At 37.6% G+C, this 18,161-nt stretch overlaps 1 protein-coding gene across 1 annotated transcript in view; it reads left to right on the top strand.

Moving 5' to 3' along the window:
- The window catches only part of MYO3B (myosin IIIB), a 177,825-nt gene that overhangs the window by 103,273 nt on the left and 56,391 nt on the right, over nucleotides 1-18,161 (top strand). Inside the window, exons 24-29 of the mRNA XM_062005192.1 lie at nucleotides 977-997; nucleotides 1,998-2,075; nucleotides 3,309-3,514; nucleotides 11,725-11,836; nucleotides 12,668-12,830; nucleotides 14,362-14,442. Coding sequence (XP_061861176.1) covers nucleotides 977-997; nucleotides 1,998-2,075; nucleotides 3,309-3,514; nucleotides 11,725-11,836; nucleotides 12,668-12,830; nucleotides 14,362-14,442 — 661 coding nt within the window. The remainder of the gene's footprint in view (nucleotides 1-976; nucleotides 998-1,997; nucleotides 2,076-3,308; nucleotides 3,515-11,724; nucleotides 11,837-12,667; nucleotides 12,831-14,361; nucleotides 14,443-18,161) is intronic.

The following is an 18,161-nucleotide window of genomic DNA, read 5'->3' on the forward strand; positions in this document are numbered from 1 at the left end:
CCCAGCAGGCAGTAGTAAACTATATTTGACAGAGTGGCAGTCTGAAAGATCGTAAGATTCTACAGGTTTGGGTAAAATAAGCAGCTGTGAAAAAGAGATGTTTTCAGTATCCTACTGCCCAAAAGGCAGAGCACAGCTCATTCTTTATTGGCCAGCAGATATTCCAGATATGTCTGTGACATCATGAATGCTGAACCTCCAAAAACAGTATCACTAAGAGCTTTTGCTTTTCTTAGCTAGGCAGGAATCCAATTTAAAAGCTCAAATTCATGGGCATTTGGGCTTCAGTGCAGTCCTCAAACTGTTTGCTCGTGATTTAGTGTTCTTTAATGACTGAATTGGCTGCCTTTTAACATTAAATGTTACCAGTTTTTCTGAACTTACTGTTAATTTTTACTGGTACGGCTCTTGTCTTCTACCTGACCTTTACTAGAGATTTATATATAAATTCTCAAAGAGCAGTTGTCTTGCCAAGATAGTTCTGAAAAATTCTCATATCCTTCCTCGTGGACATGCCTGATGTTCTGATTAGGTCGTTGTTGTTTACTTTGTCAGGTGCCTTGGTCAGATGTTTAATGTTATCTGTGCTTGTAAGGCACTTTTTTCTGGTATATATTACAGAGTTTTCAGATAAATCCTTAAAACTGAAATCATAGAATCACAGAATGTTAGGGGTTGGAAGGGACCTTTAGAGATCATCTAGTCCAAAAAAACCTAAATCTTTCTGGTTTTTTCTCATGTGTTAGTTTGAAATGTGTACTAATGCATGTACACCACTCTGGGCTAGAATGTCACAGATTACAAAAACATACTGAAATTTTTATGGTCACTCTTATGGAAATCTGTCTTCCTTTCTACCATCTGTATTCTGAGTCTTGTCTTCATAAGTTTTCTTTTGATTTCTTCCCCAACACAAAATCCATTTGCTTGATCTATTACTACTTAGTGCTTCATTTCCTTTATATTTTGCATGCAGTCTCCTAAATATCTCCTGAAGGTAAGAGACACAGTTATTTTATTGAGAACTGTAATCTTTCAGCAATTACTTTCAGTGTTCAGAAGAGTGGTCTTAAGTCAATGAGTGTTGGAAATGATTGTCTGGAGCAAAGTTCAGGAAGTGTAGCACAGGTGCTGACAACAGCATTATCTGGTTTATACAAATGCCACCTGGTCAGAGCAGATGGTAAACTGCCACAAAGCAAGTGAATGCTAAAATGTTGTTAATACTCCATGCAAACAGGATGCTGGTTGATTTTCTTTAATTTTGTTGAGCTGTAGTACAGCAACACAATCTGCTTGTGATTGGTAACCGTGGTTATACTCATTCATAAATTCTGGTTTCATTTTGATAAGAACAGCTGTACTGACAATATAACTAAAATATACAAGGAGCAATATGTTTGCTGTCCATGTATATCCTCTAAAAATAACTCTTCTGAAATGCTGAAGAGGCAGTATTTGAAGCTATGGCAGTTCAGCAGAGCAGGGTTGCTCAAATTCTTAAAATGCCATTTTAAAGTAATTAATAATAACCACAAAAGCAGAAAGGAAAATAATTATACATTCTGAGATTGCCACTTGTTATCTGACAACATTTTGTCCATACATGAGCAAAATGAGGCAGCTCAGTTTACTCCCTAGTCATTACAAAAATGACTCTTCTTATAAGACCTCATGGAGTTCATGGTAGCGGTGATAAGAGGAATGCTTTTTAGAAATAAGGTTATAAGGTATTGCATCTTGACAGCTGCTTCATTGGCTGAGTGTTGTACTACCATAATGAAAGTTTGAAATCATTCAGAACACTTGCACATCTCTCTGAAATCAGTGTACTTCCTGCTCTCTTAGAAGCTGGCCTTCCTACATCTGATAAAGTACACTGAAGTACTCACACCTGAAAGAATGACCATAGCAAAAACCAAACAGTTTCACAGGCAAGGTGGGATGGATCTGCAGCGTTTCTGGAACAGTTCTCACATCTGACTTTTGCCTTCCAGGTTGACACAATGGAAGTTATGCGACACCCCGAGGAAACAACTAACATGAAGCGGCAAACTATGGCTTCCTATTTTAGGGTACAAAAGTTGAATTGTAAACAAACATTTTGGTGATAAAAATAGATATATGTAAAACATTTGTGGGATTTTGAGATCAAAGACAATAAGAAGTCATTTTTTTGTTCTTTTTAAATCTTTTGTAGACTCATAAATTTTCTTTCACACCTGTTCTTTTTCTTTCTTCGTACTTGTGCTTTAACAATTTTGCCAAGTATACTCATAACAGAATCTAGTCTAGACTATTTCCATCTAAAATGCTGAAGGTCTATAACAAGCCTTTCTATGAACAGAAGAACAGTTTTGTGCATACCTACTTTTCACAGAATCACAGAATGGTAGGGATTAAAAGGACCTTTAGAGATCATCTAGTCAAACCCCCCTGCTAAAGCAGGTCTACCTAGATCAGGTCACATAGCAGGTTGAAGACCTCCAGAGAAGGAGACTCCACACCCTCCCTGGACAGCCTTTTAAAGATTAAGATCTGTCATTTGTGCTAATAAGTAAAGCCAATCTGTCTTTTGGAAGGACTGCTATAGGTTAGACAGATTGCCATTTTATCAGTAGTAATCTTGTCTGGGGTAACGTATATTCTGCATGTCTGTTTAAATCAAACAGGTAATAATTGAGAATGCTGGAACTGGAAGGTTGGGAGTCAGGACAGTTTAAGGCTGTTGGTTATTTTTTTTTTTCTTGCAGTCATTGTAGAATGGAAGTTTCGAGAGTTCGGTTGTTGGACTGCACTTTTACCATGTAGAATGGGGAAGTTCACAGTGCTGTGCTAGTCATTGTGGGTCAAAGCTTCATGCATGTAGAGATACTTGTTTTCTTTGTAATGCAAAATAGTGTAAGGAAAGACACAGAGGAAGCTGGTGTATGCTAAGATGGGGCCAGTGTGGAGGGTACAAGGGCACACATTCATACTTGTACAGTTAGGACATTTTTCAATTAATTTTTTTCTTAATATAGGCCTCTGTAATGACAGAAATGTAACCTAACAAGAAATTAAAAGTATGAGAAATAAGAACTAGAATATTTATTTTATATATATATATATTTTTTTTTACAATTGAAAACTTGTAATAGGTTTTAAAGTTTATCCAAAAGCTTGAAAAAAGTCAATGCAGATTAAAATTACAGAGTAAAATATAACCAAGCATTGCATACTATTTACAAGTACGTTATCTCCCGCTTGAGTAGTTGCATTGCAGTTTTTCATCAAGTATATGCATCTTTTTTATTTTTCCTCACTAGTATTCCCTCATGGATCTTTTATCCAAAATGGTTGTTGGACAGCCTCACTTTATCCGTTGCATTAAACCTAATGATGATCGGGAAGCACTGATGTTTTCTCATGAGAGAGTTCTACTGCAGCTACGATACACTGGAATTCTGGAAACCGTCAAAATACGTCAAAAAGGATATTCTCATCGCATCCTCTTTGAAGAGTTTGTGAAGAGGTAAGACTTCAACAACACAACTGCTGTTTTAAAACTTCAGTAACATTGAGTTGTATGTGTATGGTCTGATTCTCTAATGAAAGCAGTGACTATCAGAGATAAAGACTGCAAAAGCTATCTGAACTCTAATGAAGAAAAGTTTGTGAGACCAGCAGTGAGCAGTTAGTAGTATTCAGTATTCAGTAGCAAGCCTGTTTCCATAGTTCCCTTGGTAGAGGCAATAATTGGGAATTATGCATCATGATCAGATATTTCAAGAATTTGGAAGATCAGTGACCTTCAGCCACCATATAAAGAGCATGCACATGCTTAAAAATGAACTGATACAGAAGCTTCGTATTTAAAAGTATTCCTTATAATAGCTTTGTAGCCTTGTAGTCATGTAACTTGGAGGTATCATGAATTATAACCAGATCTTGGTTCACCTGAACCCTTGTCATGGCTACTATTACTGGCTTTAATACTATTTCTAATCTCAAAAAGTTATAAATTTGATTCAGGAAATGCTACTGTCTTTACGATTACAAAACATTTATATGATTATTATGGTTTCTGCTAGATTTAAAATATATCTTTGTATAGTGTTTACTGTTTTCCAGTCCATAGGATTCATAACTCAGTAATGGAGCAGAAGCAGTACCATTAAGCAATCAACTACTCAGAAGTAGGAACAAATGACTAGAATGCTTAAGTCAAGCATCGTGTTTTTTTGTGAACTGGGATTGCTTATCCAGACAGTATAGAGTTAATGATTCCCCTGTAAGAAAGTCATTCATATGATACTAGAGGGATGGAGAAAGAAGAGACAGAAACAGTTTCAGAAGCCTTTCTAAAACACAGAAATCAGGTAAATTTATGTGTGTAAATGAGTCATTTGGAAATCTGTGGTCAGTGCAGTGAGACATGTGGACAATAAACCATAGTTTAATCAATTAATTCCGAAATATATGAAATGTTCTGATTCATAATATATTAGTATGCCAAGTAAATATGTAAAAGACTAGGGATATATGTGTTAGGAAGGGTAACTAACATGTTCATTTGTCTGTCAAAGCAATTTGATTTTCACACATGATCTCCTCCAACGGGTTTTTTTTGTGTTACATGACTAATTTTAGTAAGGTCACACCATTCTAAGGCAAATTTAACAAAGATATTAACTTTTCTGATCACTAATAGATCTTTGCAATATCCTAAAGAGACTGAAGCAGAATTATTAACCTTAAATTTTATCTAATTTACACATAAGTGAACTAAGATTAACTCCACTGAAATTAGTGCAAATTAAGAGGAAATTAGGCCTCCTCTTATCAGTAGATTCTTTTAATACAAAAACGCACTGAATTTGAGTACAAGCTTGAACAATAATGGTAGTAAAAGCAAGTCTGACTGTAGCTTTCGTTCCTGTAGATCGGGGCAGGTTGTGTTTAACATTTTGTCAGACACTTCCAGAGTTTTTAGTCCAACTTGATTTAGTCCAATTCTTTCAAGAAAAGAAAGTCAGTATCACTTGGGAAGTGGTGGGGAGATTTAGCAGTTTACCCAACAGCACAGAAGACTTCTGAGTTTGGAATATAAACAAGGGATGAGAGAGAGGATACTCTTGCTCCTTTATTAATTTCATGCTTTATTTTTAAACAAATTCCATTTTGCTCTGGGGAAAAAAAAAAAGAAGAAAAAAAGAAGAATGCTTTAAAAAACTATCAATGGAACAAGAAACATTTTTCTTCAATTTACAGTCAAGTGTTTTTAGGAACTAAGTAGTTGAATACATAAAACTGTTTGAGAAAACAGGTCAAATGCTAAACAGATTGGCACTTCTTTGTTCATAATCAAAAAGATATTAGGCAAGTATGAACAAGAGTTTCGAAATGTCAGTAAATATGAGGATATCAAAGATTTTCTAAGCCAGCAACTTAATTGGTATTTTGATCCTTTTGAGCAACTGAACAACAAAATGGATGAGCCAGCACTTTTTCTCCCTTGATGTTATTAAACAAATAGGTGTGCTTCTTATCTGCCTGTTCAATAATGCTGTTTTGTAAACTCTTAGCAGGAAATATGAGGACAAAACAATCAAATGCAGGGAACAGAACCATTCAGGGTTTATCAGGTGGGAGATAAACAAAAGATAAAGCTCTGTTACTCCTTACTGTCCTGTTTTCATGTAGAAGAGGTTATTTCAGTGTTTTAAACCCAGAGCTAGTTTATTGGGCTAAAAAGCAGATGATGAGGAGAGGACTTAATTGTAACTCATTTACATAATGTTTCTTCAGCCAAGTATACAACCATCTGTTTTTATGTATATAAATGTATGTATTTTTTTACTTAAGGAAGGAAAATGTAATGTGCAGCCGCTGTAAATGCTGTAGACCTGTCAAGTCTTTGGCACTTTGACTCTGTTGGCCGTGTCTCATGTTCCATGCCATCAGGTGTCTGTCTTATGTGTCTGCTGTGAAGCAGCCTGGCTCCTCTCTCAGGCTGGAATCCCAGGTGTCAGGCACGAGTTATTAAGCTGACCAGACAACCAGTTGTGCCTGATTTGTGGGGCTGCATAGTGACCATGCACTGTACAGCAGCTAAGGGAGGTGTGCTTTCTGGTAGGGACCTGCACTGAAAGTCCCACTAGATAGGATGCTCCTTTCTATATCCAAGTGCCCAGGCCCCTGGACCTTCACATGTCATGATATGCTACTCAGATGTGTCCTCACCATGTATTGCCTGGCTGTATACACCTTTTATATAATGTGGCATACCATGGGTTGAAAGATAAGCGACTTGGGAGTCTAGTGGTGCTAAGTGCTGTCATGCTTGAAATGCCTCTTAAAACCCATGGATTTTCTTTTTTCTCTCTCTCTACCTGGTCATGTTGTACATTGAAGTTCTTTGTACTGCATTAGGATGCAGGATACACTTTGCTGACTAGAAAGGGATTTTGCCTTCTTGCACCTCATGCTTTTCACAAAGTATTATCCATTCTCCAACTCAGGCCAGTATATGTTAGTACAAAGATTTGTTTTGAAGAGAAAAAGAGTTAATCATTACTTTTTTGAGTTAATCGTATAGAATTGATGCTGCCTGGAAGTCTGGAATGTGAAGGGAACTTTAGTAAGAGACAGTGGTATAGTAGTTAATGGTGCCCTTTAAATGCTATTTAGTGAACAGTTCACCCTTTAAGGAGGGGCAGAAAAATTGAACCATTTGTTTACAATCAGTTTATCTAATCTAAAATGCCTTGTGCATAATCAGATAGTTAATTCATAGCATCATTCTGAAGTTTTCCTTATCTTGGCATACTTGGATGTCTTTAACTTTTAACCTTAACTCTGCATGTCCTAGCTTTGTGATTGTTGGTCTAAGGATAAATTCAGCTTTTAAAAAATGCTGGTTTATGCCTAATGACTACTAAGTACAGTTAATCCCATCTTAATGTATGTTTTGTCTGGAATACTATTCATGTCCATGGAGGATAGTTTGTAGTGCAGTGTAAGAACCACTGGTTAAGAAATAGCTAATTCCAGAGTTTCATCAGCTCTGAGTAATTAGTTCTTCTGAGGGGAAATTATTTTCTCTTACTTAGTCTGTTACTCAGAATGTGATTAGTCAAGTACTTTTTGGAAACATATAGATGAATTTGTGTCATTTGTAGGAAATTTTCAAGCAGGATATTTAACCCAAGAAAATAATTTGGTTTTGCACAAATATGTACGTGTTTATGAAGCAACACATGAAGGAACATAAACTTTCTTTTTAAAAATAGAAATAAAAGTATTGGTTTAACATAGAAGAGCACTGAAATATTCCAGACTACTGCAAATTCTGATGAAATAACGAATTCAAATACGTAAATTAAAAAGTAGAATTGTGAAATTTTCACCTCATCTGGAAACAAATGTGATTTCTAACTCTACTTTTTTGAAATTAAGTATCTGGTGTCTTTTCATGGTGAAATGTTGTAAACAGAGGGCACTCTGTGATCTCTATACAGTAGATTTACATAAGTATGATAGAGATTAATTTAGGCCAATAAATCAAAATGAACAGTTGTAGTTGTATTTTCTCTAGTTGTTCACCATGTACAATATTTGCACACTATTACCAGATGGATTAAGATGAAACCATTTTACCTTCCTCCAAAATATTCCATATGTACGTAAAATAATTGAGTAATCCCATGTGGCACATGCTGTGCTGCCACACAGTTATCCTCAGTACATCAAGTCAAACTACTTGTGCATCTGTAGTTATGTGATTTGGTCATGACATAGGCACCAGATAGAAAACAAAGTGTTTAATTAAAAAAAAATACATGGATCTGAGCTTTGGAGTACTAATCTGGAGATCCTTAGTTGTGCAGAATGTTTACTCCAAAAGCAGTTCTGGAGGGAAAATAACCAAAAATAAATTGCCAGTCTTTTATTGCTAGACCTTATTTCAGATGAGTAGAGTCATTTGCATCTTACTTTTGACAACATAACTGAAAAGGGGCAGAAAGACCTGATGTTGAAAATCTAACATCCAGTGTGTGTTTAACCAGTTACAGCAGTCTTCTGGATCAATAAAACATTTGGAAAAATACCATTTAGAGGAAGTTTTTATGAAATATGAAGATACAATATGTTTACATACTAAAGTGATTGCCATGGTTTGATAAGTTACTGTCATTCCAAAAGACTTGCTTTCGTAAACAGAAAACAATTTCAAATTTATAAAAACATTTGTTGAAGCAGAATTTTATAAGAAAAATTAGGTGGGTTTTTTTTTTCTTTTCTCAAAAAGCAGCTACATTCTAGATTGTGAAAGAGGGCTAATTGGGAGGATACTACATTTAAAGATATGGAACATTGTCATTGTGGTGGTTTGACCCCAGACCCAATAATGTCATAAACAAAACAATATCATCAGGCATGTAAATTGCGTCACTCAAAAATGCTTTTTAGTCAGTTATTTGTCACAAATAAGAAGTCAACTTCTCAGTAATTAGAATGTCGCTGATAAGATAGTAAGATTCAAAAGCTGTTTGACCCCTTTGACTATTTTATTGCATCAGTACTATCTAAAAACTGTTCTGTGGTTTCAAAATTCTGAAGTACAACATACCTAAAAAGTTTATGAACAACTAGAAAATTGATATTATCACTCAAATGACCTCTAAGGAAAGGAACTGCTTAAGTTACATACATATGTAAATAATGGGTATCTGAAGTGGCTTTTGAAGCAAACCACAATTTACTATTAGTGTAACTTCCTTGATGTGTCTGTCAAGTGTCTGTTGAAATTGCATGCTTTCACAAATTATGATATGTATATTTTAAATCTGAGCTTTATTATTGCAACTCATAATACCATTTGTCTTGTGAAAACTGACATCATTAAATTCAGTAACAAGGTGGAGGAAACACACTCTTTTTTTCTTTTAAATATATCACGTTTCTCCATACCTCCTAAACTGCATGATTTTTAGTATTTTTTAAAGACTTGGCTAGGGAATTTGCAATATCATGTTATCCGGAAAGTCACTGTATTAAAAATAACTTGGTAATATGTAATCTCCTATCATTATTCAGAGTGGGAAATATCTCCAGTGGTGAATATCTGTGTCTCTGGTCCAGGACTGATTCCAGTGCTTCTGCCTTCAGACATCATTTTGTTCCCCTTTGATCTTTATTGACTATTTTAGTGATTCCTTTTTCTTTCTTGTGACAACTGGAACTAAAATCTAGAGATTAAATGTGGCTAATATTTGCAAATCATAATCTCCTGATTGAAAAAAAAAAAACCAAACCCAAACCTAAAAAAGGATCTTGTACTATTCTGATATTTCTAATTGTTTCTCCATATTTTCTTTAGTGTTGGGATATTTTCTTGCCTCTCTGTGGCTACAGAGGAATTTGTTCTTTGAGGCTCATTAATTGGATTCTTCTCTTTCTGTTTTAAAGAACATCTGATGGCTCTTCCCCATGCATGGCTTTTTTCCCTCTATAATAAGAGAATGATTTGTGCAACTTGCCAGTTCCACTCAAACACAATGCAAATAGAGTAGCACCTGTAGAAGTGTAACTTGATAAAGACCAAGACAACACAGGGCAGCTTATAAATGAGAGGTGAGGTGGCAATTGCTACTGTGTTACAGTGTACTTGTGCTAAAATAACCATAAATTTGTAAACTAATTGTCAATGTCCTTGCTGTTACTTAACATAAGTCCTATATCCTGGACTGCATCAAAGGAAGCATGACTAGCAGGCGATTCTCCCCCTCTACTCCACTTTTGTATGACTCCACCTAGAATACTATGTTCGGGTCTGGGGCCTTCAACCTAAGAAGGACATAAAGCTGTTGGAGTGAGTCCAGAGTTGGCCCAGGAAGATGATCAAAGGTCTGGAGCATCTCTCCTAAAAACACAGGCTGAGAGAGCTGGGGCTGCTTAGCCTGGAGAGGATTCCAGGGAGACCTTAAGAGTAACCTTTCAGTAGGGGGGCCTACAAGAAAGCCGGAGAGGGACTTTTCACAAGAGCGTGTAGTGATAGGACAAGGGACAATGACTTTAAACTGAAAGAAGGTAGATTTAGATGAGATAAGGAGTAAATTATAATGAGAGGGCATTGAGGCACTGGAACAGGTTCCCCAGAGAAGATGTGGCTGCCTCATTGCTGGAAGTGTTCAAGGCCGAATTGGGTGGGGCTTTGAGCAGCTTGGCCTAGTGACCCTGCCTATGGCAGGGGGGTTGGAACTAGGTGATAATTAAGGTCCTTTTCAGCCCAAACAATTAAATGATTCTATGGTAATTTTTTGCAAGTAGAATTAGTTAAATACTGTGAAGCCATTCTTCATTAATGTGTGTTGTGTTTGCAAGTAGAGATTGGTCTATCCATTCTTAATTCAAACACATTTTCATCCCTTTTTCATTAACTATTTGCACAATAATGTTATTTCATGTAATTTTCAGGGGCTGTTGTTTGCAAGGGAACATGGAAAAAAGTCAATGTTGTTTAGTATGGGCCCGCCCCAAAGGCCACTAAAATTCATCACAATAAATCATAATGTCATAATGTTTTATCCCAATCAAAACTGAAAAAAGGGATCATGCTTAATGGCTTACAAACTAATCATAACCACAGAAATCTTTGTGAGTAAAGAAAATGCTTGCATTCATATGAGGAGTAATTCACTTGTTTTTCCTTTGAAAGAGCTGCTGGTTCTGTTTAACCATTAGCGCTGGTAAAATCCTTGCACATATGATAGGGATGCCAATTGTTTCAATTATGCATATATATGACCTCTTCTGAAGCTGTGAAATACAGGTGGGTATTCATGCAATCTGAGCATCTTCCAGTCTACAAATTAAGATTGGTATGAGAGTCGTTTTTACTGTAAACTAATCTTTATTCTTCACACACAGTGGCAGCCTTAATCAATTGGTATCACTGTATCATTGTACTGCCTGCCTTCCCAGTGCTGGCCTCAATCTTCACTGATTCAGAATCCTCAGTCTTTCTATTAGGCATACTGAAAATGGGAAGCTCCCTTGAGTTCTGTTGATGGCAGTGATCTTTACAAGCTCCAGAGCCTTGGACATCTTATGCAGATTTATGCTTTCCAATGAATGGCAGGGCAATTTATCTTTCTATGTGAAAAATGACTGATACCAGAAACTAAAGTAATGAAAGATTCTAAAGTGCCTTTTTTGTCATTTCTCATAAAAAACAGACATCAGATCATTAATAATTTGCTTTTGGTGCACTTATCTTTCTTTGGTGATAGTATTTGACTTTTCTCCCACTCCAAAATCTGTAAGGGTCCATTGAACACCTCCTGGAGCACCTGCTTAATCAACAAAACTTGTGGAGTTGCAATGAGATGTTAATGTGCCAAAGTATGCTATGCAGCTCTGTAGATGGCATAATTATTTTACATGTTATCAGGTTTTATTTCTATGTTCCTTTCTATTACTCTGTTTTGTAGCACTTTTCCTTTTTCTCCCTCTCATTCATTCGCTCTTTTGCCTGAAAAAAATTGGACTGACTTTGGATATTTTCTCACTGGTTTCTGAAAGACCATTATGAATGATTACACCAGCCAAGGATTGCTAAAATGTGGCAGATTCTAAATGTGGCAGATAGGGGGTCTGCCCTATGAGTTCTGGAGATGCACATCTGAGTTAAAGAACAATGAAAATACATATTGATTGTCAAGTCATTTGGTTTTGCAGGTATTATTACCTTGCATTCAAGGCACACGAGACTCCCCTTGGTAGCAGAGAAAACTGTCTTGCCATTTTGGAGAAATCTAAACTAGACAACTGGATTCTTGGGAAAACCAAGGTAGAGTGCACTAATATTTTCTCAATGGTAGTGTAATTTTAGCTCCAGTTAGCCTCCCAGGTTATGGAGATGTCCTCTCACACCAGGTGAGTTAGTGCTGCAACAGAGGTGCATTGGGTACCTCCCCAGAGTGCATTCTGCATGTGGCTGCCTTGATAAGGGCCATATGTCTGTCAGTGCCTGCTGTGGTAGTGCCTCCCTGAAGTTCCTTTTACTTTTAATCATGACATGATCAGAACTTCCCACGCTGGCCTGTCCTGTGAGCCTGATTAGTACTTTATCCATTTGTGGAGTTCCAGGTGAGATCCCTCTGGCTCTGTCCTTTGTTCATGGGTTAGAATGGAGTGCATGGCTTCTGTAAAAAGGATGCTCTACAGTATCACAACTTTTTTTACAATAGACAAAGGAAAAACACGAAGAATTTTCCTGCTCAAGACCCAGACAAAATATATGTAAGCAGTCATAGGATTTGCCTCCTGAAGCAGAATGCTGTTAGACAGTATTATATCTAAACCCAAATTCAACCAGGATTTATCTCCCCACTGTAAAGAAAGGCTGTTTTTCAAAATTGTTGGTAATACCTCCTGGAAATATCCCCTGGGCCAGTTTAGTTTGTAAAGGGGGTAAATATCTGATTTGTTTTGCAATGGGATGATTATAATCTGAGGAATAATGAAATTCTACAAGCAGACTATGGTATCGGCAACCAGTATTTTTGAGCAGTTTTCTCAGCAATGGTGCCCTAAAATAGGTGCACATAAGACTAATGAAAAGGCAGAATACAAGAGGTTACATAATACTGATTTTTTTGTTGTTGTTGTTCCATTTCAGGTTTTTCTGAAGTACTACCATATAGAGCAGTTAAATTTGTTCCTGCGAGAAGTTATTGGGAGGGTTGTTGTCATGCAAGCCTATATCAAGGGATGGCTTGGAGCAAGGAGGTACAAAAAAGTCAAAGAGAAAAGAGAAAATAGTGCTGTTACTATACAGTCAGGTAAATGTTCACATTCCTTATTTCAAGCTCATAAATTGCATACACATTATAACATTCATAATATTTTACAACCAAGGGTTCAGGCCCAGCCAGGATGGCTTTATGAAAGGCAGATCCTGATCTCCTTTCTGACAAAGTTGACCTGCTTAGTGGTGAGGACAGGAAAACTCTTTCAGAGGGACCTGGACAGACTGGAGCAAAGGACCGAGGCCAATTGCATGAGGTTCAACAAGTCCAAGTGCTGGGTCCTGCACTTGGGCTACAACAACCCCATGCAACACTACAGGCTTGGGACAGAGTGACTGAGAGCTGTCTGGTGGAAAAGGACCTGGGGGTGTTGGTCATCAGCCAACTGAACATGAGCCAGCAGTGTGCCTGGGTGGTCAAGAAGGCCAATTTATCAGAAATAGTGTGCCCTTGTACTCAGCACTGGTGAGACAACACCCTGAGTACTGTGTCCAGTTCTGGGCTCCTCACTACAAGGACACTGAGGTGCTGGAGTGTGTCCAGAGACAGGCAACGAACCTGGTGAAGAGTCTGGAGAACAAGTCTTATGAGGAGTGGCTGAGGCAACTGGGGTTGTTTAGGCAAGAGAGGAGGATGCTGAGGGGAGACATGGTCACTCTCTACAGTTACCTTGAAAGGTGGTTGTAGTGCGGTGGCGGTTGGTCTCTTCTAACAAGTAACAAGTGACAGGACCAAGAGGAAATGTGCTCAAGTTGTGCTAGGGGAGGTTTAGATTGGAGATCTATATTCAGATAGTTGTTAAACACTGGAACAGGCTGCCAAGTGGGATGGTGAAGTCACCATCTCTGGAGATATTCAGAAGATCTGTAGGTGAGGTGCTGAGGGACATGGTTTAGTGGTGAGCTTGGCAGTGTGAGGTTAGTGGTTGGACTCGATCTTAAAGATCTTTTCCAACTAAGGCAGTTCTATCATAATAGTTTATTATGAAATCAAAATAACCACAAGTGCTTTTCTCTCCATCTTAATAGATGCAAATATTACTGATTTACTTTCAAGATGTCATTTTGGTATTTGGTAATGTCTTTATTTAAATATTTTAGTATTTCAAATATGATGCCTGTGCACAAAATGAAAGTAGTGTTAGATATGTCTATACTAGCATGCAGCACGTAAAGGAAACACGGTAGCTTGCTCCTCTCCCACTGCCTGTGTGTATCTGAATTATCAGACTTCCTTGTGTCAAATTTGGGGAGCTGTGTAGGGAGGGAAGTTCTTGTGCTGACACGATCATGCACCTTTGCCTTTTGTGTTAGGACATCAGTGAGCACATGGTGACAATTAAAATTTGGATGAGTGAAGCAGTGTTTGAAGTTGTGGGGATGTGAATACTGCAGTCGTGAACCCAGAGTTCAACATGTGGGTGGGTGGGGACGAGGTATCGAAGGTGGGGGCTGGAGTGATTATAGCAGTAGGGATGAAAGTTTCAGCACATCTCTGACTCTGTAGACTCTGTAGCACTTCCTTAAATAAATGTAATTTCCAGCACATGCTTTTGTATTTTTAGCCTGGAGAGGATATGAAGCTCGCAGGAAGTACAAGGAAATAAGGAACAGAAGAACTGATGCCGCTATACATATTCAAGCAGGTAATTAAATCATTATTTCAGTTGCCAACACCTATTTTGCTGTGGGTGATTTCATGTATGTTTATAGCCAGGTGAAATACAGTCCAAACAACTGCTATTAAAAACATTACTTCTGATTGTTTGTTCTTGAGTATCAAATGACATCAGTGACAAGTATCAGGCATTTTGGGCCTTTTGTAAATACTGCTGTGGAAGCAAAACATACTGATTAAAAGCTGTTGAGTTAATTTTTTAAGATTCTTCTGAGCTCAGTCAGTATGACTCAACTATATGTAGAGCTGGTATGAATCGCTGGATTTATTTAACTGAAAGTGTGGATGGGAGGCACTGGACATGCAGTTCACTGTCTTTGTGTGGAGCCCTGATCCTGGCAGATTGCCGGGATTTTGTTTTGACTGCTTGCTGGGTTTGCCAGCTTTGGCCAATCTTTTGACTCTCTGCCAGACTCCTATGCAGCTATATCAATATGAATTTGAATAAACTTTAAAGAGATTATTGAAGGAACAGGCCCATGGGCTGTGTAGGTCTCTAGTACAGAACAGGGTACCATATGGCACAAAAATCTAAGAACCAGTGCTGTGAACTCAATGGTGTTTTCAGATGCTGCCAGTACGAAGCAGCCTCCATATGATGCAGTGTAATACACTTTCCCTGTCCGACACCAGGTTGAAAGACTGTAGCCGATCAAAAATGAGTTGTACCAAATGTACTTACAAATAAACCAAGGTACTATCCTTATTCTACCAGCTTCCCGTGTTATAATTCCTTAAGCTTTGTCACCTCTCTATTCTGTATCATATAGTGTAAAGTCAATCTGAAAAACATACGTTCTAAATATTCTTTTACTTTGTTCTCAAGCCATTTCCAGTAAACTCATTTGTTTTCATTTATCTAAGTTTGATACTCTGAAATTAAGCAGCACTTTGCTATGACTTTCAACAGAAAACAGAATACCAGTCTAGTTACAGAAAGGAACAGAATAGCATTAGAATAAAATAATAATGTATAGCTTTGCATGCATACTGTTAATAGAAGCATGAACTATTGCTCTAGGGTCAACTGCAGAATACTCTACAAAGTGGAGAACTGTTAAGAAGAATCTTTTTCTCCCATTACAACAGGCACTGAAGGACTGCATAAGCACCCTCTCCTTTGTGTTGTCATTTTCTCTTGTTTTCATGGCAGCAAAGAGAGTAGATCCTGAAGTATCCCCTGCAACTATTTTCTGGAGTATTTACTACATTTACACTTGGCCATACGTGGACTTTGATTTCCTGACTTATAAAAGCCTTTTGCCACATAAAGGAAAGTGAAACACTTGACTCATCACTGTCCCACTGTTACCAGTTCCTTAAGATTAGAGTTGTCTCAAGTACAGTAGGAAGCTGTGTGTAGTAGTATCACTTGGAGACTGTAGGGGACATTTTGCCTTAGAGTTTTATCCAGCCAGATTTCTTAGGCATGTATGAGGTGCACGCTCATTACTTCCTCTTGATAGACAGCAACTGATCTATTCTGCTGTTTGCCCACATGGGAGAGATCCAGAGCGGTGTTCTTTCCTGCCACCTCTTAGATGCTGTGTTGAACATGGCAGAGCAGAGGCAATAGAGTGTATGCCTACCCTTTAATTAGGACACTTCTGTTGAGCCCTCTGGACCTAATGCTCTTAGCAGTTTTCCCACCGTACACTCTTCGTTTGTAACCTGGCACTTGACAGTTTCAATGATCAGTCTGGGTGAATAACTAGGACTGTAGGGTTAAGAGTGACACAGTGCACCTTTGTATTAATTAGGTTGTCTGCTCCTCCTATCTTCAGCACTGCATGCAAAGGGGTGTAGTAATAATAATACTAATCCTCAAAACATTTCTATCTGCATTTAGAAACCTATAGCTAGGACTTCTTATTTGAAAATTCTTCTTGTGCGGGTTTTCTCTTCTCTACGTGCTCATTATTCTGTGCTTCAAACCAAAGCTCATGCTTGCTAATGGTGGCCATTTTCCAGGTTTTAAAATACACTGACAATCTTTCTGTTGTTTACTTTACACTGTCCAAATGCCTAGTGACATGGAGACAAAAGCAACCCCAAATCTCTCCCTTCCCTGCACATCTTATAATATGAGTGTATAGTTCAAGGCAGCTTTTCAGTAAAATGGAGTATCATCACCTTTTTTTAAAATGAGACATTTCAGGCGGTGAGATAGATTGTTTGCATTTGTCATCCAGACATTAGCAAAACCATATAATTAAAGTATATATACTTCCCTCCCCCCTGCCCCTCCCCCCCAAGCAGGCCTTGAAATTTAGGAAGCATTTGGCTTACATGTTTCTACAGAACAGCGCATATTGAAATTTGTTTTCCTTTCATCTCTTTCCCAATAAAAGCAGCCGCTCGGCTTATCCCTTTAGCTTCCTCAGAACTTCCTTTCAGAATTCCCGATCTATTACAGCACATTCACATACCAGAAACAAGATGCCTTTTCATGCTGTCAACCTTTTTCATCTGAAATGTAAATTAATTCTTGCTGGTACGCTTTGACAGAGATCAAAGTAGGGGTATTAACCTTATTGGGCCTTCTCTTCATCAGAATCAGTTCCAAAGACTGCAAGGGTAGTGTTAGGAGGCCAGTCTTCACTGTTATCTATGGCCCTCCTCCAGGCAGTCCTCTGTCTACAAGTCAGCATTTCAAAGGCGCTGATTTCTTTTGTAAATGACCTTATCATTACTTTAAACTGTGTGAAAAATGATTTGCCTGAATAATTCTTGCAGGATTATCCTGCTCATTTTAATTGTGGGGGGACTTCATTCAGATTCCAGGATATTGTTTAAGTGGTTTTGACAGCAAGTGATCATAGCCTGATATAAAGGAGGAACGCAGCTCCTGATTGGAAACCTCTTGACTTGTTCAGATTGTTCATTTCTTGCAAGTCAGTCTTTGAGGTAGGCTGCATTTGCATTTTAAAAATAAACAGATGCCTTTCAAATACATGAGCTGGTGGTCTGGAGATCTCTGTGGGCCCAGCAGTTCACTATCCATTGAAGAAATATTGGAAGAAAAAACAAACTTAAAAATAAACAACAACCCTCACAATATACATGAGGATACAATTCCTGAGTGTATTATATTACACACACACAAAAAAAGGTCATTACTTCAGATGGGGAAAAACACCCTTGATAGGAAATAAAATATTTGTGAATTTAAATTAGGTGGGGAAGCAGAAGCTATTCCGCTTCAGCATGTCTACAGCACAGGTTTTCAGACTACACATTTGTTACTAGAATTATGGTTAAAAAGGTACACAGGGTACACAAGGTCTTTCCTACTTCTTCCAGTCACACTTTCCTGATCTGTGAAGGTTAGAAAATGGTAATTTTTAACTGAGATGAATTGCGTGAAGTGTTTGAAATTACAATACTTAGCATTTCTGACTATTTCTTTGTAATCAGGATTTGTATTGTTTTGATTTACATCTACATTAAAGGAAAAATATTTTGTTAAAATAAAGAATTTTTTAAATTAAATTGCCAGATTCACAGCTGGTTTAAATCAGTGTCTATCCATTGACTCATCTGACTGAAATGTTGCCACGCTGATTTACCTCACATGCAAGTCTCATTTAATGTTTCTTTGTATTAGAATAATGCATAAATTAGAATTTAAAACAACAGATACTACAACTGTAAAAGTTCATTTTCTAGTTATGATAGCATGTATTT

Source organism: Colius striatus, chromosome 11 (assembly GCF_028858725.1).
Source record: "Colius striatus isolate bColStr4 chromosome 11, bColStr4.1.hap1, whole genome shotgun sequence".
NCBI classification, from domain to species: Eukaryota; Metazoa; Chordata; class Aves; order Coliiformes; family Coliidae; genus Colius; species Colius striatus.